Here is a 22,019-nt window from a genome sequence, read left to right on the forward strand (position 1 = left end):
AAAAAAACTAACGATATTGATTATGAAATACTAAATTCATTCCTTTATAAAAAGGTGTCCTAAATTGAATAAAATTTGAAAGAAAGACGAAGATAGAAAAAAAAATATAATAGTTTAGACACAAAAATATAATTAACTCTATTTTTTTAAGTAATAAATAGTAATTATATGAAAATAATGACATACAAAATAGTCAAATAAAATTAAATGTTGTAGTAAAATTTAAGCAATGTATTGATGAATGATATAATAACAATTAAATAAAAGTAGTAATAGTAATTATATGAAAATAATGACGTACAAAATAGTCAAACAAAATTAAATATTAGTATGAAAAGTAAGCAATATATTTGGATTAAAGTTGTTATATATTAAGAGATAAAAACAAGTCATATCAGACAAAACCATAACAATTTGTTTTTTAAAGAAAATAGACTAATGGTTTTCAATTTTTAATTTTTAGAGAAGTTTCATGAGTTGAAAATTTTTAATTGTTATTTTTTTTTTCATTCTTCACCTGTATGTGTTCATTCATGCCTCTATCTAAAATAAACGATAAATTTTGTCTTCGGATAAATTTATTTTGAAAATAAATGACAGAGTTTAATTCTTCGTATTACAAGCATAAAAGAATTATTTCTGTGATAAGTACGATGATAAACATAACTTTAAATTTAATCATTGTTAAAACCATCAATTTATTATAAATGAAAATTTATAATTAAATTAAATTTTAAAAATATGTTATTAGTTGCTTTATAATAAATATGTGGAATATTGGTTGAGGCAAGACCAATGAATTAATCATCAAAGAGAGAGAAAAAATGAAACAAAAGACCTATTATTTAGTTTATGATTTTCTGTTTTGATTCCTTGAATTTTTAAAAATATATATTTTAGTTTAAAATTTTGAAAACATGCATTCTTATTTTCTAAATATTTAACGAACTAGATGATTTTTAAAAAACACAATTTTAATCTATAAAACTGTTTTAAATGCGTGTTTTTTTAAAAATTGAAAATATTAAATATTTAAAAAATTAGAGAATCAAAATAATATTTATTTCAAATTTCAGATAAATCAAACCTTAATATTTAAATGGATAAAACAAACCCCAAAACATTTCTGCATTTGGCAAAACTCATTATGCTGATCAATATGAAATTTTTTGGTGAGCATCCATGCATGCATTCAGGTGACAAGAGGAAAAAAAAGTGTTTTTTTCTTCTTCTTCTTCCTGTTGTAGTCATCATTGAAATAAATTTTCATAATTCGTTTTCCCTTGACTATTTTTTCACCATTAATGTCAATTTGACTTTCTGCATGGCTTAGTACAAACCAAATGTCTCACTAGTATTGGCTTGTTTAAGACTTCTTCTAATAAAGGGAAAATGCTTCTTTGGACTGAAAGAGAATTTCAATGACAACTTAGAACTGGTGATCATCAGGGGAAGGTTACACTTGAATTTTCATATACTTTGTTCCAACAAAAGCATGAGAAATTTAAAATACAAAAACAAAATGAGAACATAAAGAAGAAAGTGAGTTTTGGCCATCAAATGTGATATTCTATGTTAGGAGAAATAAAAATAAACAAAAATAAAAGTACCTTATGTGAAATAACATAAGCTCAAGAAGGTGTAATGGAAGAATCAAACTAATTTTCAATGGGCATCTACATAACCTAGGATCATCACATCACCATATGTGACTGAAAAATGAAATATCAAACTTATAAGGGTGAACCAAAACCAATGATTTCTGTTGAATTCGTTTCACTTTGAGATGCTTTCAAATTTTCAATGATCACGATGTTGTAGTCGGTGTAACACTTTGGAATCATGAGTACAAAAAAGTTAACACGTTATCATAATTTAGGATACAGGCTGGACTTGATTTATCTTTCACCAATCAATAAATAAATAATATTCAATTCTAGATATCTATTCCAAATTTAAGAAGGGCAAATGAGGTGCTATGGCATATTGAACTTATTGAACACTCACATCAAACATCACCGACATCTAGAATTTCAACAAAATTTTAAATGTTAATAAATAGTGGAGTGTATGTTTGTATGACAAGTCTCATGTGTGTTTGTGAAGTTTTATTCAAAAAGAAAATACTAAAAAGGAAATATGAAGTTTTAGGCATTTGCTTTGCAATGAATTAAAAGGGTAAGCAACATTGCTGTTTGTATGATGATGTGCTTAATGCTTACCCGTGAATGCCAACTTTGGACTTTAATGTGACCAAAAAGATGTCTCAGAAGTCTCAACATAGTCATGAATCACGAGGCCAAGTTTCAACTGAATCGCAAAATGCTCGAGATTTTTATTAAGAGCTATCACTAGTAAGTAGTAACACCCGTGATCTCAGAGGCATGACCATCAAAACCTAAAATTAGGGTGCCTCTTCCCAACACACACAATGGATCCCAAACAAATTGATATGAAAAAGTTTGATTTAATACCATTTTGGGTTTTCAATTTTTTCATATTTTTTGCTTTAAATATCTGAATAAATTTGGTTAACATTTTTTATTCCTATATTTCCTAGGGACTTGTCACATCAATTGCTAGTTTAACAACACATATTTTTAGTAATATGGTATTTGATTCTTGTTTCTTTCGACTCTTTGATGGCATTATTACATGTTAATATGACTTAAGAAGGAAAAATTCAGCAAAAAAATCACATCAGTGATTTAAGCATGAAATGTGTTAAGCTATCAAGATAAGCACCGTGGGCTATGACTTACATAGCTTTAACACCACAAGTTTTCTTAGTCACGAGACGCATATGCTTTTAGATTTTTCTGCCATAAGGAGTCAACTTGGCAATCGAGCATTATTTCCTGGCCTTGGGGTCAAATCCCACGATCAGTTTTATCCAAGGAAGGATTTGTCCTACATGAAATTAAGTTAGTTAGAAGACTTTTTCTTCCAACTGGACACAATTGTAGTACACAATGAATGCTTAGTGGTTAGTAGCCTTAAAAGGGTGGATTCTCATCCATGAAGAGTGGACCAATTTGTCATCAACATGAGATTTCAGAAACATCTGCAAGTTGAGACTGCCAACTAGCGGTGACAAGAAAATATTTCTCTCACTGCCAAATACAGCTACATGAAAATGTTTCACTTAACCACTGCCATACATGTAATTGATTCTTTTGATGTGATAACTCTAGTACAACCTTCAGAGTGTCACATTGTTCTCTGTGGACTTACACTATATTTCATTGTGGAAGTATAGCAAAAAAGGGTGAGCGTGAGACAAAATAGAGGCAAAAGAAAAAAAAAAATAGCATCATGGTTATCATACATTTTCCCTCATAAAACTGGATTGTAACGTCGTTTCTTCTGTGGTGTTGCATGCGCCTGTGCTTTTATCCCATATGTTTTCAATTGAAAATTTTCAAAAGCCTCTGAAATTGCCTGCACCTATAGGATTGCACAAAGCAAGGTTAGTGAAGCCAACCTGAATGTGTAAAGCAAAGAAGTTCAAACAAGCATAGGATAAACTAACTAACCAGTTCTGGCTTTTTGGCGTACACCTTAACTATCATATCTTGGTAAGATGTAGGTAGCAAGTGGCTTACGCGGTCATCAGGTATTGTAAATTTCTCATTGCTTTCATAATCCTGAATACATTATTGAACCAGGAAACTCAATAGAAGTAGCATAATTCAATTCCAAGCTAAACACCATGATAAGGACCAAACTTAAATACTTTAAATGTTTCAATAATTTCCAACAATTGCAGCCCTGTATCCCAACAGAAGTAATAAAAAACAGTTTAAACTAAAACTAATTAGAACAGAAACTGTCAAACTGAACAAGGTAAAACCAATTAAAATATATGATTAAAGAAATATTTTTATAAAAATATAGGTAGGTAGTTTTGTCGATGTACCTTGAAAAAGTGGATACTGCCACAGAAACATGCACCAAAAAGAGAAAATAATATATTAGGACAACATATTAGGAAACTAAAACAAACTAGAGGTCTATATTCAGCTAGCATGACTATTCTTCACTCAATACCTTTCCAGGGGATTATGCTTTCCACGAGTCAAATCAATTTTTACATTACAAACAGCTAGATCCTCCTCTTTCAGTGTAACTCCACCACTCTTCTGTCAAATGGCATAAAAAACAAAATGAATTCCTCAATGATGAGAAAAAAAAATCAAAATTAGATGCCATTTGCAAATGATAAGGGTTAATCAGATTGAAGACCTGAGAGCAAACAATATCTTGAGCAGTGACCTTCTTAAAATTGTCCAGCATATCTTTTGGTACAGGGTATTCATTACAAAACTGCACAACAAAATTCATCCTTAGATTCGAAAAAACTAAATACAAAATTTAATAAATATGAAATTGTTAATCACACAAGCACTTTAGACCAGTGTAATGTAAATTTAGACACATCCACACAAGTTTACACGGAATTCGTGTCAAACAGCTTCAGAAAATACCACTACCTAATAGGTGATTGCAGCAGGTAATGATAACTATCACAGAAAAGCAACAGGTTAGAAACATGCCTGGTACAAATTCCTCCTTCGAATGCGCAGGATCAACTCCCTGGCCTCCTTTAGTTCTTGACTTGGACTTGTCTCAATAGTTTTAACTATTGTGTCATCCAGCTGCATTTTTTAAGTAAACTACATTTTATAATTAAAAAGAGCCTTGAATAAATGTTTTTAACACAAGCTCATTAGTAAGAAGCCCTTGTAACCTTCCAGTACTGAGAAGGATCATGTATGTTAGATGAAATCTCCAAATAACTATTAGCGTGAACAAGTGCATCAACTATCATAAGCTCCATTGCCTGAAAACATCATGATGGGATTAGAAACTGTAAAAACAAGAACGGTAAGTTTATGGATATTAAATAGACGGGAAAAGGGGGTGAAAGGCAATGATCTACATCTACCTAAAATAAAATAATCTTCCGAACAAAATAACTACATACCTTCACTTTTGGATGTGTATAGACCGTTCTATACAGATCAGCACGAGTGGCAAACATTTTGTGGATGGTAAGGTCTAGCAAATTGCACAGCCAAGAGCAAAGAACTATTAGAAACACAATTGATAGGAAAATCAGAAATGTATTATGAAAAAATGTTTTGAGGAATGACACTAACAGTCCTTAGCACGATAACAAATTTCATCATCCAAAACCCACATTGTCTCCAATAACCTGTAGGTAAATTACAATTTAAGATGCTAGAAGTGATACATGACCTTTATTTAAGTTTACTTTCCATCTAAGAAGAATTATCAAACGATAAGAATTAAGTCATTTTGAAGAAATTCATGAAACCTTTGAAATTCAAAATTACATCCTAGACCACAAGCTCGACAGTCACGGGGAATATAATCAAATCTGCAAAGCAATAGTTTCCACAAAGTATTACAATATGGCATAACTCATGCTCAGATACTCAAAGAATACATGAAGGAGAGTATGTAAACAGGATCAATAAACCAGATTTGACAGCTAAATTTTCTGTTTACTTACTTGTCAACATCAATTCCATTTCGCCCATTTGCAACAATATCATACAAGAAACTTTTCTCACTTGAGCTCTAAATAACCAACAATTGGGAAAAAAATATAAAAGAAAAAGGATACACAGGTAACAAATAACTTTGGTAAGAATAAATAAAATCATCCATCAAAATTTTTAATAATTAAGCCTAGAGAGTAGAAAATATAAAATAGAATAAATTAAAAACCTTACCCTTGGAGGAGCAAATTCAGAGCTTGCCAGTATCATATCCTGCCAACATCAATCACTTACTTACGAGAATGAAGATGCAAACCTCTTTCTACTTTCCATTTATATGAGAGTTGCAATATGTTTTTATGCAGAATAAGTGAACAAATATTTGAGAACATAAACCCGCGTAATTGCTCTTTCAAATTAGTATATCCACACACAGAAGTGAAGAGGGGAAAATGGATTAATATGTTTTGGAGATGTCTACGGCAGAGCTTGAACACACATTTCCTACTTATGGCTACTATTGAACAAAGGCAAATATTCTCAAGATGTACCTTGGCTATCTGCACATTTAATACATATTATATATATATATATATATATATATATATATATATATATATATATATATATATATATTACGTTTAGAAGAATTACAGTGCTTCTAAACTAGAAGAAAGTTGTTCCAAGGTCTACACTGCCTAATCACCCAATTTATTACTTACACTGACAACTTTGTTAATTTATAACAGATAGAACAGAACGTTTATGATGGTTAAGGAAGTGATGCTCAAAATCTGAAGACACTTAATCTAATGCAGGAAAGGAAACAATGGTAAGAAAGTAGCTTTACCTTGACCCTTTTTATCATCTGGGAGTCAACATCAATACGGTGTTCATCAACAATATAATCGACCATATTGACTGACATTTGTTCATGAGACCTACAACATAAAAAATGACACGGATTAAATGAATTATGGTCATGAAATGATTTTAAGAAAAATCAGATAAAACATAATATCTAAACTAAGGAATTTACTGACAGAAGTACAACTTTTCTCTAAACATTACAAGGCGAAAATACAGAGAAAAATGAAATAAATTAGATCATTAAATGCAAAATTGTATAAAAATGGTAAAAATAAGATTACCAATCAGAACCATTGATAACTTGGGGAAGAAACTCCCGTTCAAACAAGTGACTGAAAGGACCATGACCCACATCATGCAGCAGTCCTAGAGAAAATAAGTATCCGGAGTAAAAATTATTAAGAAATTATATTGGATTAAAACCAACGGCAATTCCATAAAACATGAAATACCTGCAAGCTTCACTGTTTGAATATCAAATCTATCAATACCAAGCTCCGAGCCCTGCATGATCATAAGCACAGATTAACATTCTGTCAGAAAGACCGTACCTTTAAAATGATAAAATACTTCAATAAAATTTTATACCTGATAATTATTAAGCTTTTCCACACATTGACCAGCTAGCCAATACACGCCAAGAGAATGCTCAAATCTGGAATGCACAGCACCTGGATAAACCATGTGCGTAAAACCTGAAACATAAAAACAAATTGATTTATTGGAGTGATTAAACATACTGAATATTGAAAAGGGAATATCAAGCCATGTGAGCATCATGGCATGAAAGAGTTTGAAGCAGCATTTTAAAAATTAAATTTCACAACTATTGTATTCCTGTTACAGGTTACATGAAAATGACAGGAACCACCTTGTAACCAAAGAAATAAACTAATTATCTTCTGAGAGACCAAATGGATATTTAACACTATCCTCGATATATTCTATTGCATTACAAGGGAAACTATTTATCTATAGAAATAGATTTATTACAGCCAGTGGTTAGCAGGGAATCAAATAATGGACATCCTTGTGTTAGTTATGTCATAACATAAAATGCATCACAAAATATTCAAGTTTCCGCTAAAATTCAATTTGTGTTTCATCTCATCTATGCAACATATACCTTCGTGGGACTTTCAACATACTATAAACAGGCATATAATAATTTCAAAAAACCCACACAAACACTAACAGATTCACATGCTTAAGCGAAATTTGTGTAAAATAATCTTGTTTAAACACAAGCAGTTTACCTATACTAAATTGTCAAGCTATACTCTTGAACATAGTGCCATTTCAATATCAGAACTAAGCTATACGGCAAGTATAAATGAACTTCCAAAACTCCAAAACCTGTTTTACTATATACATGCATGATACTCATTTCCTGCAAGTAAAACTCATTAAAAGTAGTCAACATTTCATGACACACATGAAAAATGAGTATTGATGACCAATAAATGCATCTTCTTTCGGTATTATTTTAAATTGAACTTAAGACGAAGATCTTGACATACTTCGCAAAATACATTTGATACCCCAAAGCAGTAAAACCAACTTTCCCATGAAATTCCCCAGCTAGCGGACATTCAAAATCCTCTTGCCTAAATGGAGAAGCCAGGATACCTAGCATTTAAAACAAAAAAGCATAGCAGTCCAACTAAATATTTGATAGTTTTTCATGAACTAACCTGATTAAACTACAAAACAAACAAATTAAAATGATCACTAAGCAAACAGGATGTCCGGAACGTTCAAAAATATATTCCAGTCATGGTTCTTAAAAATGGTCCAACACTGCAAATTTGGCCACAATTTCAAGGTCTTTTTTGACTCACCAGGACCACAACCGTGGCTGCATTAGCCATATTTGCCTGCAATGGCCTGAAAAGTAAAGGATCACAACGAAACCATGACCACAACATCCCTTGAAAATCTTGGTCCCACTCTAACCTAATTTTCTACATAACTTCCAAGCAGTAAGGTCTTTCATGCTACGTATCCCACCATTGACACAACAATTCAAGAATCTAAAAGCAAAACAATTATTTGTAAGTTCACAAGGAAAATAAAATGCATTAAAGGCCCTTCCTAGAATAAGAAGCATGCAAGTGTATTTAATTTCAATTTCAGGAAGCTTCTAATTTCTAAACAACTCTCTTATAATTGGATTCAAGAAACGATTATCAACTCACCTAGTTGTTTCAACTCGCGAAGCCTCTGAAACTGCTCAGTATCTATGAACTTCAAACTAAGCTGCAAAACCGAACAAAACGCAAAAAAAAAAAAATCAGATTAATTAATAATAATAATAATATGCTTCAGTTTCTTCGTAGCTACAGGAGAATAAGATTAGAGAAACGAAACGATTCAACTGTTCGTTGGAAATTACGGGATCGAGATAAATGCTGCCATGGACGTTGTCGTGAACGTGCTTGCAGAACCTGGGATTTTGGCCTGAAACGACGTCGTAGGAAGGTGGCAACGAAACGTCGACGTTGCTGTATGCCCCCATATCTTCCTTCCTTTCTTCCTCCGTTATCAACTCCACACTATCAATTCACCTTCTCTCTGTCTTTAGAATCTCAACTTTCAAATTTAAATTAATGTCTACCACTATTTATACTGTAAAAAATAATGAATATATTTAAAATAAAAACAATTGTTAAATAATTATATTATTACCAAACATCATTTTTCATAAAATAAATATTTGTTTTTATCTCACTTACAGCATTTTTATTTGTGTATCACTAATTTATTTGATACTTACAAATTACATTTCAAATAAAAAAAATTAGTTCGTAACCTTCAGGAACAATTTTTCCTGACACCTTATTTAAATTGAAATAATTGTTCGCACGTGTCATAAAAAAAGCATGGTTGTTACACTCTGTAAACAAAAAACGCATGATCGTTACACAATTTGTTATTAAAATTTAGCACAGTGCTTGAAAGTGAAGAATATGTTGCACGTGCTTGTTGAGGCTAATATTTTAGTATTTAACAAAAGAAAAAGAAAAGGAAACACTAGTCAAAGAGTAAATTCTATGAAATCTGCTTCACTTTTTATCTGATTATACAGTAATCACTCGTTTGTTTGGTCACATAGATAGAATTAAAAGTGTGACCTTAACTTATTAGATTTAATTCAAAATCTTATTGTTCCATTATTATTTTATATTTGTTTGGATTTTATGAATAAATTTGCTCATGTATTCATTATATTTTTAAAATTTTATATTCCTTACCTAGAACATGCAAGAATTTAAAAACTCAATATCAATCATTTACACAACTAAGCTACACTAATCACGAAATGGTAGAATGATAGATTCAATGACAGGTATTTAAGAAAACATAAGAAAATATGTGAAACTACACTTACAAAAGAAAGACATCTTGCAACATTTACGTCCACTTTGGAATCCTAAGAGTATCCAATTAGAATCCAAAAGTTGTGCAGTTATTGACGGTCATCCAACAAGTAAATTTGTTAAAAATCTTACGTCGATTATAGATAAAGTTAATTCATAATTTATAACCAAAGGCAAACCTTAAATATATATTCGACGTGAAGTATGTATTAAAAGTCCCACATCAACTATAAATAAGATCACTTCTAACAAAATTTGATTTCTGAATTAAAGTCATGCAAGAAAGAACTCAACATGTGATACTATTGTTATTTCACAATGAACTTCACAAATCAATATGAAGAATAAAACCTATTTACAGAAACTAAAGTACTCTTAAAACTAGAGTGAATTGAATCGAGAAAAATCAAAGAAAGTTGCAGAATGGTAAAAAGATAAGCAAGGAACATAAATCTGGGCAACCAAAAATTCAAAATAAACAATAATTAAAGGCTACAAAACATTAAATTGCAGAACTGAAATTAGATTGATAGCAAAAATGGAATTTTATTGAATTCTATAGTATGGATACAGGTCACTTTGTACTCACAAGACCTCTCTCGCAATTCTCACACTGTACAATAGTAATGCACCTTCCCCAAATGGCTACTTTGGGCTCACTACGTTGAAAATTTGAATCTCACAAATTTCCCTCTGGAACTCGTCTAGAGCTCTGTGCATTTCTGGTTTGGTCCAAGGGCTTGATTGCAAAATCAGCTTATGGCCCAGGGGCTTTTCTGCAAGAATGAAAAAGAGAGAAAAGGATTGAAATTCAAATTTATCAAAGAAAAAGGCTATCTAAGCAAATCTGACTTTATTCTATTCTTTTAAATTTTTCTAAAGAACACAAAAGTTATTATCTACATTAAAACACTACTAAAAACAGCTTTTTAAGGGATTTTTAAGAAAACTCTAATTTTTATACAAAAACAAAAATCTAACCTAATTCTAGAAATTACAAATTAAAAGAAACTAAAATAATATTATGAAGGAAAAAGGAGACACCGGAAAAAGAAAACAGGAAAAATAGACTCAAAACAGCAAAAAGAAACTCTATTTACACTACATTCCATATACTTAATTTATTTTTATAACTTGGTGTTTCGTTTAAAAGTTTTGTCGCGTTTGAGGACTTTAGATTATCATCTAGGTAATTCGATGCCTCATTTGAGGATTTTAGGTCATTGTCTAGGTAACTTGGTGATTCAATTAAGGGTTTTAAGTTACCTTCTAGGTAGCTCAATGTCTCGTTTGAGAGTTTTAAATTACCATCTAGGTAATTTGATCCTCATTTGAGGGCTTTAGATTACCATCTAAGTAACTCAAGTGTCATGCTTGCGGGATTTTACTATTGTCTAAGTAACTTGAGTATCGCGTTTGCATGCTTTAGATTATGTTACATTCTAAGTAATATAGATGTCGTGTTTGTAAGCATGATTTAGTATCTCTTGATGTTTTCTTTTGAGGTTTTGTGCTGACGAATAAAGACATATGTGTAAAAGAGAAGAAAATTTTTATTAGAAAATAAAGTGTGTCTTTTTAAAAGCTTAACTAGTAAAAATCAAACTTAGAAACAAAATTCAAGCCAAGGAAAAAGAGTACACACATCTCATACCTTAAGTGTAATACATCTTTAAGTGAATTGCATTCCTTATCCTCAAGATAAGCTTCCCTTCAAGCTTTTTTAGCTTGTAAACTACATTTTTGAGGAGTCCGAATGCAATTCTATCTTATTATTTTCCATTATTTTTGCTCTCTTGTTATACTTTATTGACCATGTGCATTTTACTTAAATTTGAATTACGAGAGTAAAGGAAACGAGGTTCGTGTGATTAGAACTATTTCCAAAGAATTATACTTCAATTTCCATTGAATTTCATGTTGAGCACTGACATGATTTTAAAAGTTTAGGACTGAAAATTTTGGTTATACTTTGATAAAATTTGAAAAAATTTACAGGAAGTGACCTAGGTTAAATTTGATATTTTTAGTAGTAGTTTGGCGACTATGATATAAAATGTTTTTATAAATTTAATTTGAGAAAACTGAGTAAAATAAATGAAAAATTAATTATTATAGGTAAAAAATTAACAATTGGACCACATTTATTTAATTTAACTTGAGAGAAAAAAAAGAGACCAAAATTACAGAGTTCAAATTAAATGACTAAAAGTGTGATTAAACATTTCGCTGAAGATTCAATGCAACTGATATCAGCATATTTTCTGTTTGGTGGTACTAACACATTCATAATATGTAAAATAAAACAATTCAAAGTAATATAGTTTTTCAATAATATATAAAGCTTTCAATGATTTTATACACATTTGAAAAATGCTCTTAGTTATCACGTATGCTTCTATGTTTCTCAAATTGGTATCACTTGTAAAGTGAGGAAATCAGTTTCATGTCCTTGCATATTATGAAATAAACATCTTCCATACTTAGCTAAATAATTGATACAATAACTAGCTAGGCTCTTCATTTCAGGAGGTGAATTGAAGGAAAGAACTAGATCAGAACACTTCAAGAGTTTAAAAAACTAAATACCCTTTACAGACATCATTTACTGCTACTTTCACCATCTATTCTGCTGACAGTAACTACATGAAATTTCTGTTTTCAAAAAGTCATGACGCCAACATTCAATATGGATCTGAAAAATAAGAGAATGTGATCTATGGTGACTGTCAATTTTTCTGTGAGTAAACCAAAAGGCTAAATCAACTTAGTTTCTAAAATATAATGTCATATTGTAAAGTGAAAATTACAGGCTTCACCACATTGTTAAGTCTCACTATTTTGTTGAAAGAACTGAAGGTCTTTCATTTGTAAAATCATCATCAACACCAACTGCTACTTTATCTGACTTGTCTTTCACAAGGCGCTTGATCACGTCACGATGAACTGTTGGAAAATTCATATGATACGTAAATAATTTATAACAAACAAAACGAGAAACATTAACAAATAATTTCTTAATGATTTGCATTAAACATCATCATCTTAAATCAAGTAAAATACTAATTCTGATTCCATAAAGTTACCAGAATTAATAATTACCTCAAAAGAGATACCAACAGTAAATTTTGGTTCTTTTGCAATGAATTTCTTTAAATTGACCATTGTTCATAGAGTTTAAAATCCAAAAGAATGAACAGTAGAAGCAAATAAAAAAATTTCCCATAATATCATCCACCTAAAATGATTTATGATAAACAGGTTTCATCGGTAAATAGAAAATATACTCACATTGATTACAAATTAATGCATCTCATAGACAGAAATTCTTCGATATACCTTTCCTAAATACTCATACTATAAAAAGGTAATTGCATATTACAAATGTGAAGCTTGAATTCAGAAAACAACACAACTTTGAAACTTCAAAGTGTTTCATAAACAATTCTGGAACAAACCGATTATGTGTGGCAAACTTTCATTTGGTGAAGAAAAGCAGATTAATTTGACAAGCATGTCCACATTCTTGCAGTTACTACTAAAAGAAAGGCAAACAAAAAGAAACAATCCTTAACTATTCAAATGAAAGTGTACAAGTATCCGAGCTCTTCATGCACGAGGATAATTCTCTTTCCATATGAAGTTTTTCTCCAAAAGTAAAATGGGATTCACTGTCAATGCAGATTTTCATGATCCGTAGATATTTTGCATTCCCCATAATATAACTTGCAAATTGAATCTCATCTATAGAACCACTGTAATATTTAAGAGAACAGGTTTTAAGGTGTGATGAAATGCAAGCAGGAACAGATTGTGGGTATGACCAAACTACTTCTTCATGGCCTGCCAAAAATGTATCAAAACTGCTCTGATAACAACAATCAAAAAAATTAAATTAACACTAATGTTTGAAGAAAAGATAAAAAAAAAATCATAATTGAAAAGCTTAAATCAATAAACCTTATAAATGCAAATGAGAAGGGTTTGAAGTTTGGGACAATGTTCAAGCACTTCCAAGACCCCAAGCCAATCCTTGCTAAGCTGCAAAATCAATTCAAGTCGAACTAAATTCTGAAAGTCAAAATCCAGGATTTGTTGATATTTCTGCAAGAGATACAAAATGATATCAGAACATAAGAAATCCCCTTTTTTTCCCTTCGAAATGGAAAGTAATATCAAACAAATATCATAGCATTACCGAATCCAAGAACAAAACTTCAACATCCTTAACAACTTCCAATGGAAGTAAATCTTCAAGGATGCTGGCTCTAACCAATTTGGGCAATGTGATAAACTTCCCTTTAGTTGTAGAAATGAAACCTTTGACTTCCAAGTCCTCAAGATTAGGACACCCAGAGAGAAGCTGTGAAAGATCTAGACCTTCGGGTGAAGAAATATTATTCAAATGCAAGATCTTAAGCAAGGGCAAGTCAACAGAGAAAGTATTTTCCACTCGTATGAAAGTCAACTTGAGAACTACAAGAGTTTTGCAGCTAAACACCACAGAAGGCATGACAAAGCCCCAATCCAAACAGAGGTCGAGGTGTCGAACGCTTCCACTCACTGCAGGCGTAATCCATCTCTGGATACTTACAGGATGACCATAGGTAGAGTCAGATCTGAGGCGAAATCTATGGAGGGGTTCGTCTCTATCACGCGAAAGCAAGAAAGAGTCCACGGAGTGAAGAAAATGAGAGTAGGCCTCGTTGTTTCTGTCATAATCAAAGAGGTCTCCGTCATAGTGGAAATCGAAAAAGGGAAGCGAGCGCCATAGGAATTTCCAGCGCTTGGAGAGAACACTGGTTGCGACAACATGTTTGGTCGGAAGAAAAGATAGGATGTGACAAAGGATTTCGTCTGGAAAACTACTGATAATGTCATCGGCCATCATGATTAAGAGTATCAAAAGAGAACACAGCTGCTTCGGTTTCTTACAGAAATAACTCACTGCCTACCATGTCAAAACGTTTGAGAAGAATTTGTTTTTGCTATTTGAATTGACGTGGATGCCATGAGAACCTGAGCATTGGGAAGTGAAAGGAAAAACTGTCACGTGAGGTCATCAATTATTGGGTCCCACAGGACAGCCTTTTCCCAACAATCAAAAATACCCAGAGAAGGCAAAAAATAGAAAGTCTAACTCCGGTCCGAATATAAAAGTGGGTCGGGGCAGCTTTTTTTTTTTTTTTTTTTTTTTCCATTTCAATAGTTCAAATCTGTTAATCAAGTCCGATAGTTAGGAAGGTCAGTTTTGCATACAGGTCAGGCCAACCAATTTTATATTAAAAAAAAAATTCAAGTAACAACATTTCATATTAATATAATTCAACCACACTTAGATACAGTTTGATCAAATTCTAATACTATTCGATCAAGATCGATCTGAAACGGTCTGAATGATAGTTGTTTCAGCCTTTCTCAACCTGATATAAGTTTGTTTTAATGTAAAAAATCAAGAGCTATAGTCGAGACTGGTTACCAAGAATCAGTAACGAATGAAGAGCATACGATAGCATAGATTGTATTGAGAAAAATGAGTTAAAGAAAAAATAGCTTTGTGCAAACATATTGTACAGAGGTGTGCTCGAGTCCGACTTTCAAAAGATAATAAAAGCTGTATTTTCAAAAGAAATGTGAAGATTCTAAAGACGACATAAAGGGAGATAACGATTTTAGACAAATCTGACTTTCAAACTCTCAAGGAGAGTTTGAAAATTAAAAGATGAAAAAAGAAATGTAAGATTGAATACATGACTCATGTGAAGAAAGTGACAAAACAAAAATGGAGAACTCTTGTCAAGCCAATCCACAATCCACATAAGAGTTTTAGTTCAGAGGGCTAATCCACCTACAAAGCTTGGTCGGATGGCCAATCCACTTACATAGCTCAGCTAGAGGGCTCATCCACTTGTGAAGCTCGGCCAAAGTGTTAATCCACCTATAAAACTCGTCTACAAGGTTAATCCATAAACAAGTTTGGCCAGAAGGTCAATCCCCAAACAAGTTCAATCAGAGGGTTGATCCACCTGCGAAGCTCAACCGAAGGGCTAATGCATAACGAGCTCAATTAAATGACGAATTTATTGACAAACTATACAAGTCGATCAAGGCCCAACCAAGAGATTAGACACAAATCATGTATGCCAAAGAAAACTTTCAAGATTAAGGAGCTTATTTTCCTACTTGACTCAATAAACATGCTAAAGAAAGTGGTCCAACAAGGTTCATTAAGCTTCTTCATTATGGAGTAGCCTAAACCTACATCTAATTAGGCAATATCCACATATCATAAATAAAATCGAAAGTTTGTATTATGATTTTTGTTTATGACGATGTATCATTATGTTATTAACTACCGTGTGGTTATATATTTGGGGTAGGTATTATTCCAATAGAAACATGGACACATGATCTTATAAATACAATTAGTATTATTAAGAAGGCTTAAATGTTTACTTCGTCCTTATGTTAAGAGGTGAATTTCTGTTTAGTACCCGGTTTTAAAAATGAAGATATTGAGTCCCTATGTTATGAAAATTGTATGAATAAGGTTTTGTCAGTTAAGTTGACAACAACGACGTTAAGTCCATGCTGACGTAGTTTTTCTCTTATCTCTTCTGCTGTCCAACTTTTTTTTTCTCTTGTTCAGCTTTTTCTTTGATGATTTGTTGGACTTGTTCTTTCTTTCTGGACCTTATTCATTTATTTTTCATAACATAGGGATCCAATGTCTTCATTTTTATTTAAAACTGGATACTAAACAAAAATTCACCTCTTAACATGAAGACAAAGTAAGCATTTAAACCTATTAAGAAATACTCTTTTCGTAATCATTCATGCTTACTATATTTATAAATATCATAAAATTTTTTATTGAGTTAAGTTGGATAGTTTTTTGTAGGTGAATTTTCGTTCTTTAAACAAAAATTTTCATTCCAACTAACTATCGTTATGATGTTGGCACATGTCAAATTCACCCTTAAGATCCTCATTAAATAATTTTTTTTTTGCTATTGTAAAATTGGTTTGTCTTGAATATTAATTATTTTTTCCTTTTAACATATTTAAATTTAAGTAGATTTGTAGATCTCTTAATTGCATGTTGTGCGGCATCATGGAAATTAAATTAGTTAAAATTTTAATTTTATAAATCACGTCCATTTAGTAAAATATAATATTAAATATATTAAATAATAAAATTATTTTTATTTCTTTTTCTCTTTACTTTTTTGTGTTATTTATAGTTTATATTCGATTTGAATTATCTGTATGCTTTTTTTTATTTATGATAAAAAAAAAGTTAATTTATACAAATTTATTATTTTGTTTTCATTTTTGGGTTAAATATGTTTTCCGTCCCTTAAGTATCACACGATTTTGATTTTAGTTCCTATTCAAAACTTTGATGATTTTTAGTCCTCGTAGTTTTGAAACTCTTAGTATTAGTCCTTAAAAATGGATGGCGTTAAGTTTTAGTAGATGTGGCAAACAACGATGTCAGGTTTGATGCCAGCTGTCGTGCCACGTTGATTGTTTCATTTTTCAAGTTGAATTTAACTTCGTCTTCTACGCCACCCAGAAGCTTTCCGTTTCTGCTCCTCGCCCTCCACGCCTTCCATCAGCACCGTGGCCAGGAAGGTCCACACCTATGTTCTTAGAACATTATATACACTAGCAATTTTTATGGCAATTTTCATTCTCAGATGCCATGGCAGAAAGCATGAATTTCCTTCATCACCATGGAGATGAGAGCTAACAGTGCCATTTGGGATGTGCTCGTACACTAGCAGTAAGTCTCGGCTGTGACTCGAAGTGCAGCCATAGAGGGACACAAGGTTTCTATGTCGCAGACGTGTGAGAATCTGGATTTCATTGATGAATGACTCCACTGGCCTATAGCTGTGCTCGAACAGGCGCTTCACTGACCATCTCTAAGTTTTCCTGGTTGTTCAAAACCAAAAGTTATTCTACATAATAGTTTGAAGTTATAATAGCAGATTTTCTTTCTTCCTTTAGAATCACGGAAAAAGGTAATTTTTAAGTTTAATACTAGACGATTTTATATATTATAAAAATTTACTTTATTTGTAGTCTCTAAAGAAAAATTGTGAGAATGTATAGTTCTTACCCAAGTAAACAGTTCCAAAGCCTCCTTCTCCAAACTTCCTAGCTTCATCAAAATTGTTGGTTGCCTCTTTGAGCTCGTCGAAGGAGAAGACAAAGATCCCAAAGTAGACACCTCCACTTTCCATGGACGTTGTATTTCTGAAGGAAGAAGAATAAACATTTCTTGATTTGTTTTGGAGGCCTGAACGTTTCTTTCTTCCTTTCAACAACAAAAGAATAACACCAACCAAGGCAAAAACCCCAACCAGGAAAAAACCCCAACCAGGATTGGTATTCCAACACATAACGCTGGAGAAAAAGGGCGTTTGCCGTTTGCACGACAGCTGGCATCAAACCTGGCATTGCCGTTTGCCACATCTACTAAAACTTAACGTCATCCATTTTTAAGGACTAATACTAAGAGTTTCAAAACTAAGAGAACTAAAAATCATCAAAGTAGGGACTAAAACCAAAATCGTATGATACTTAAGAGACGAAAAACATATTTAACCCTTCGTTTTTTTATCTGTTTCATTAATGAAAAATAATAATTTTTTATTGTTTTTTATAGTAAAATATTACGGTACAATACTTTTTTAAATTTATGAGTCTTTTATGTAATAATTTTTTATTGACATAAGATGATTTATCATGTGTTTTTCTATAATCTGTTTTTAATTTTGATAGTTTATTTTTTTAAATGTTGAGTTTTCCTTAAATAAGTATATTGACATAAAATAAAAAATAAATTCATTTTTTAGAATTAATAAAAAGAAATTACATGTGAAGATAAAAACAACAAATTCGTTTTTTTTTATCTATTTTGAAATACGATATTAATGATAATTGTTCGATTATATAATTTTTTTTCTTAAGATTCAAGAAATAACAAATGAGAACTTTCACATTAACTTTTTGGAACATAATTTAGGAAACCTAAAAATATAGAAACATCCAATGAGTAAAAAAAGAAATAAAGTAGATCTTATTTAAAATGAGATTTATATTAAATATAACTTTAAAACTATATTTAAAATAAAAGCATCCAAAAAAATTAAAATACTAAATTATGTATTTTACGGTATTAATGACCATAATTAAATATATAAATTTTAAATATAATATAAGTGAGAAGAAGAGAGCAAAGTGGATAACATATATAAACGTGAGGCCAAGAACCTCAAATCCAACCACCTTAACCCCTTCCTTCTTCTTCCCCCCGACCATGGTGGTTTTAAAGTCCACTTCACCCCTCTCACCTTTCTCTTCCCACTTCTTCACCCTCTCCTCCCTCCGCCGCCACCACCATCACCACCACCATGCTCACCCCACCGCCACCAAGCCCACTTCAAGAGTCAAACACTTCAGTGTCAAAGCTTACATGGAGAACTCCAACTCCTTAGGCAGTTTCGCCAACAAGGTCATCGGGGCACTCCCTGTGGTGGGTCTCATTGCCAGGATCTTCAGCGACGAAGGTGGCGTCGGCGATGACCTCGTGGACTTTGCTGAGTTCAGAAGGCGCGTTGGGAACAAGTGCTCCCAGACTGATTCCACTGCCTTCTTTGAGTTCCAAGACCGACGAGGAAGGGTGAGTGATCAACCAGTCCTTCTCCTCACACCATCTGATCTCATTTGCGTGCTTCACTGCATGGTGGTGTCAAAATCGTGTCTTAGTAGTTTATCAGAATTGGGTAGTTAAGCAAGAGTTTCATTTTGATAAGCTTCACCCAATTGAAAATCATGTTCAAAATAAGAAACTTGCTTACAGTATTTACTCGTTAATCATTTAATCACAAAACTCATAGTATATGCACTAACAATGTCATTTTGGTATGTAAAAATGTAGAAATTTACACCATCATGGAATCATAAATTGAATGCGTTAAGAGTTTTACATTGAGAAGAATAAACTATTTGATATTTTATTTAAGCCTTGAGACTTTTCTATCGAATATATTAGACTTTTTGGTTGAGTTTTCCCTGTATGCGCTTATTGATGCTTTCATTGAGAGTCGGACAACTAAAAGGGCTAACTATATGCAGTTTTTCGTGTTATACCCTAATAGGATTTGGAATTAGAAGTTCACCAATCTAACCTATGATGATATTCAAGGCAAACCTTTATTACATGGACTAACTCGGTTTTATGGTTGAGTTTAAAGAGCTAGATTTCATGTTCAGAACTATCTTTTATGAGTTTACATTGTTGAAGACTGGTGAAATGTTTAATTCCCACCCCATAATCAAATTTGAATATTAGTGAGGTTGATTTATCCTTTGTTTTTTTGTTTCTAACTTTATTCTTAGCATCGTTTTGTGGTAGCAATCGGGTATTGGTTTTGGTGAGCTAAAGGGGAATGGTTTGTTGTGGATAGGCAGGGGATCCACTCTATGTTCTGTTATGCTGTTGGCTAGCAGCCGTTGGCGCAGGTCTTCTCAAAACTGAGGATATTCTAGAAGGGGTCTCTAGGCTCCGGATCTCAAATGACATTGAATTTGAAGAGCAGAATTTCATGGCCTTGATGAGTGAGGCAAAGGAGGTTAGTCCCCATTTCACTTGTTTTAACTTATACTGATTTTGGGGTCTCTATCTTTGAAGGTCATTCAGCTATGATATTATGCTGTATTTGAAGAAGAACTCTGTCAGTTTGCATTAACTCGTTCCAACTTATGGACATGAAGCACTATTGTCTAAGTACTTACTAAAGAAAGTGCTGATAATATTAGTTATTCACATTATTTTAAGGCTTATTTCTCACTGTTCTCTTGTTTGTGGAAATCGTTAACATGTGTTACATTGCCAAAGGTAACATTTTCTCTTGCCTAAATCTATATCCTGACAACCATATTGACACAGTAAAGATTCATAAGTAATAGGAATGGTCTAATATTAAGATGCTCTTAAAGTAACATTTCATTGGGTGATGACAAATCCAGATAAAGTTTCATTCATCTTGTGTTGTGACAACTACTGTATAGAAGAGGAAAAACAATTCTAAGATGTGTGAATGATATTCTTGCTTTTTGTGCCGATATGCTTGGTTCTTTGATTATGCTGAAGCTAAGTTTTATGTTTATTCCACTATCCTAAAAACTTTAAAACTTCATCCAACAATGTAGAGACGGGCAAAGATAAAGGCTGACCCTCCTGCTATAGCAATGGAGACTCGAGCTGGGAAGGCTCTTGATGCAATCTATGTGTGTTGCTTTGGAAGGGATGCTGTTGAAGAAGATGATGAGAGACTGCTGACAGCAATGCTTGGCGCTGTTTTTCCGGCAGTTCAGCGCGATGTGATCCAGCGCCTTGTGAAAGACAAGGCAGAGAAAATAGCTGCTGGTGATGATGATGATTTTGTTTCAGAACTCAAACCTCTATCAAAAGAAGCTGTTGAAATACAAATGAAAGACCTTCAGTTCCTTCAACAAAATAGTGAGACTTAACAATGTGGTGAAGCCTGTGATTTCCACTTTACAATATGACATTATATTTCAGAAACTGAGCTGGTTTAGCCTCTTGGTTTACTCACAGAAAAATTGACAGTCATCATAGATCACATTCTCTTATTTTTCAGATCCATATTGAATGTTGGGGTCATGAATTTTTGAAAACAAAGAAATTTCATGTAGTTACTGTCAGCAGAATTGATGGTGGAAGTAGCAGTATATGATGTCTGTAAAGGGTATTTAGTTTTTTAAACTCTTGAAGTGTTCTGATCTAGTTCTAGTTCTTTCCTTCTACTCACCTTCTGAAATGAAGAGATAGTTATTGTATCAATTATTTAGCTAAGTATGGAAGATGTTTATTTCATAATATGCAAGGACATGTAACTGATTTCCTCACTTTACAAGTAATACCAATTTGAGAAACATAGAAGCATACGTGATAACTGAGAGCATCTTTCAAATGTGTATAAAATCATTGAAAGCTTTATATATTATTGAAAAACTATATTACTTCAAATTGTTTTATTTTATATATTATGAATATCGACTGTGTTAGTACCACCAAACAGAAAATATGCTGATATCAGTTGCATTGAATCTTCAGCAAAATGTTTAATCACTCTTAGTCATTTAATTTGAACTCTGTAAATTTGGTCTTTTTTTTTTCTCTCAATTTAAATTAAATAAATGT

At 32.2% G+C, this 22,019-nt stretch overlaps 3 protein-coding genes across 6 annotated transcripts; 1 reads left to right on the forward strand and 2 right to left on the reverse strand.

Moving 5' to 3' along the window:
* Positions 1-3,091: 3,091 nt before the first annotated feature.
* Positions 3,092-8,995, reverse strand: LOC108344802 (uncharacterized). Of its 3 annotated transcripts, XM_017583300.2 has the most exons (18): positions 8,794-8,995; positions 8,597-8,657; positions 6,987-7,093; positions 6,851-6,902; positions 6,680-6,764; positions 6,379-6,469; positions 5,763-5,801; positions 5,540-5,607; positions 5,342-5,404; positions 5,163-5,218; positions 4,988-5,061; positions 4,751-4,843; positions 4,557-4,658; positions 4,246-4,326; positions 4,051-4,142; positions 3,920-3,935; positions 3,537-3,647; positions 3,092-3,447 (listed from the first exon to the last, which is right to left on the reverse strand). In XM_017583300.2, exons 1-18 carry the CDS (start codon positions 8,914-8,916, stop codon positions 3,337-3,339), a joined length of 1,425 nt encoding a protein of 474 aa, XP_017438789.1. In that variant the 5' UTR covers positions 8,917-8,995; the 3' UTR covers positions 3,092-3,336. The 3 variants fall into 3 exon arrangements, with proteins under 3 accessions (XP_017438789.1, XP_052723507.1, XP_052723506.1); XM_052867547.1 differs by lacking the exons at positions 8,597-8,657; positions 8,794-8,995 and adding an exon at positions 8,240-8,285; XM_052867546.1 differs by lacking the exons at positions 8,597-8,657; positions 8,794-8,995 and adding an exon at positions 7,919-8,046.
* A 3,278-nt stretch (positions 8,996-12,273) lies between these two features.
* LOC108343762 (F-box/FBD/LRR-repeat protein At4g00160) lies at positions 12,274-14,877 on the reverse strand. 2 transcript variants are annotated; one of them, XR_001833519.2, is made up of 5 exons: positions 13,977-14,877; positions 13,739-13,882; positions 13,354-13,646; positions 12,589-12,724; positions 12,274-12,473 (listed from the first exon to the last, which is right to left on the reverse strand). XR_001833519.2 is itself a non-coding variant. In XM_017582133.2 (4 exons), exons 1-4 carry the CDS (start codon positions 14,667-14,669, stop codon positions 12,715-12,717), a joined length of 1,140 nt encoding a protein of 379 aa, XP_017437622.1. In that variant the 5' UTR covers positions 14,670-14,871; the 3' UTR covers positions 12,274-12,714. The 2 variants fall into 2 exon arrangements, 1 of the variants encoding a protein (XP_017437622.1); XM_017582133.2 differs by having other exon boundaries at positions 12,274-12,724; positions 13,977-14,871.
* Positions 14,878-19,049: 4,172 nt separating this feature from the next.
* On the forward strand, positions 19,050-21,695 carry LOC108318766 (photosystem I assembly factor PSA3, chloroplastic). The gene is made up of 3 exons (XM_017556326.2): positions 19,050-19,472; positions 20,260-20,424; positions 21,005-21,695. Exons 1-3 carry the CDS (start codon positions 19,110-19,112, stop codon positions 21,323-21,325), a joined length of 849 nt encoding a protein of 282 aa, XP_017411815.1. The 5' UTR covers positions 19,050-19,109; the 3' UTR covers positions 21,326-21,695.
* Positions 21,696-22,019: the final 324 nt, after the last annotated feature.

The sequence above is a fragment of the Vigna angularis genome, chromosome 8 (assembly GCF_016808095.1).
Source record: "Vigna angularis cultivar LongXiaoDou No.4 chromosome 8, ASM1680809v1, whole genome shotgun sequence".
Taxonomy (NCBI): domain Eukaryota; kingdom Viridiplantae; phylum Streptophyta; class Magnoliopsida; order Fabales; family Fabaceae; genus Vigna; species Vigna angularis.

Excerpts from the sequence above, each read along its gene's own strand:
- LOC108344802 (XM_017583300.2), bottom strand. The coding sequence starts at position 8,916 with ATGGGGGCATACAGCAACGTCGACGTTTCGTTGCCACCTTCCTACGAC. Across the intron at positions 8,658-8,793 it reads GCAGCATTTATCTCGATCCC|CTTAGTTTGAAGTTCATAGA; the intron begins GTAATTTCCAAC and ends TCGGTTTTGCAG. Across the intron at positions 5,802-6,378 it reads AGATGATAAAAAGGGTCAAG|GATATGATACTGGCAAGCTC; the intron begins GTAAAGCTACTT and ends TGATGTTGGCAG.
- LOC108343762 (XM_017582133.2), bottom strand. The coding sequence starts at position 14,669 with ATGATGGCCGATGACATTATCAGTAGTTTTCCAGACGAAATCCTTTGT. Across the intron at positions 13,883-13,976 it reads AAGTTTTGTTCTTGGATTCG|AAATATCAACAAATCCTGGA; the intron begins GTAATGCTATGA and ends TATCTCTTGCAG. Across the intron at positions 13,647-13,738 it reads TTCTCATTTGCATTTATAAG|AGCAGTTTTGATACATTTTT; the intron begins GTTTATTGATTT and ends TGTTGTTATCAG.
- LOC108318766 (XM_017556326.2), top strand. The coding sequence starts at position 19,110 with ATGGTGGTTTTAAAGTCCACTTCACCCCTCTCACCTTTCTCTTCCCAC. Across the intron at positions 19,473-20,259 it reads TCCAAGACCGACGAGGAAGG|GCAGGGGATCCACTCTATGT; the intron begins GTGAGTGATCAA and ends TGTTGTGGATAG. Across the intron at positions 20,425-21,004 it reads TGATGAGTGAGGCAAAGGAG|AGACGGGCAAAGATAAAGGC; the intron begins GTTAGTCCCCAT and ends CCAACAATGTAG.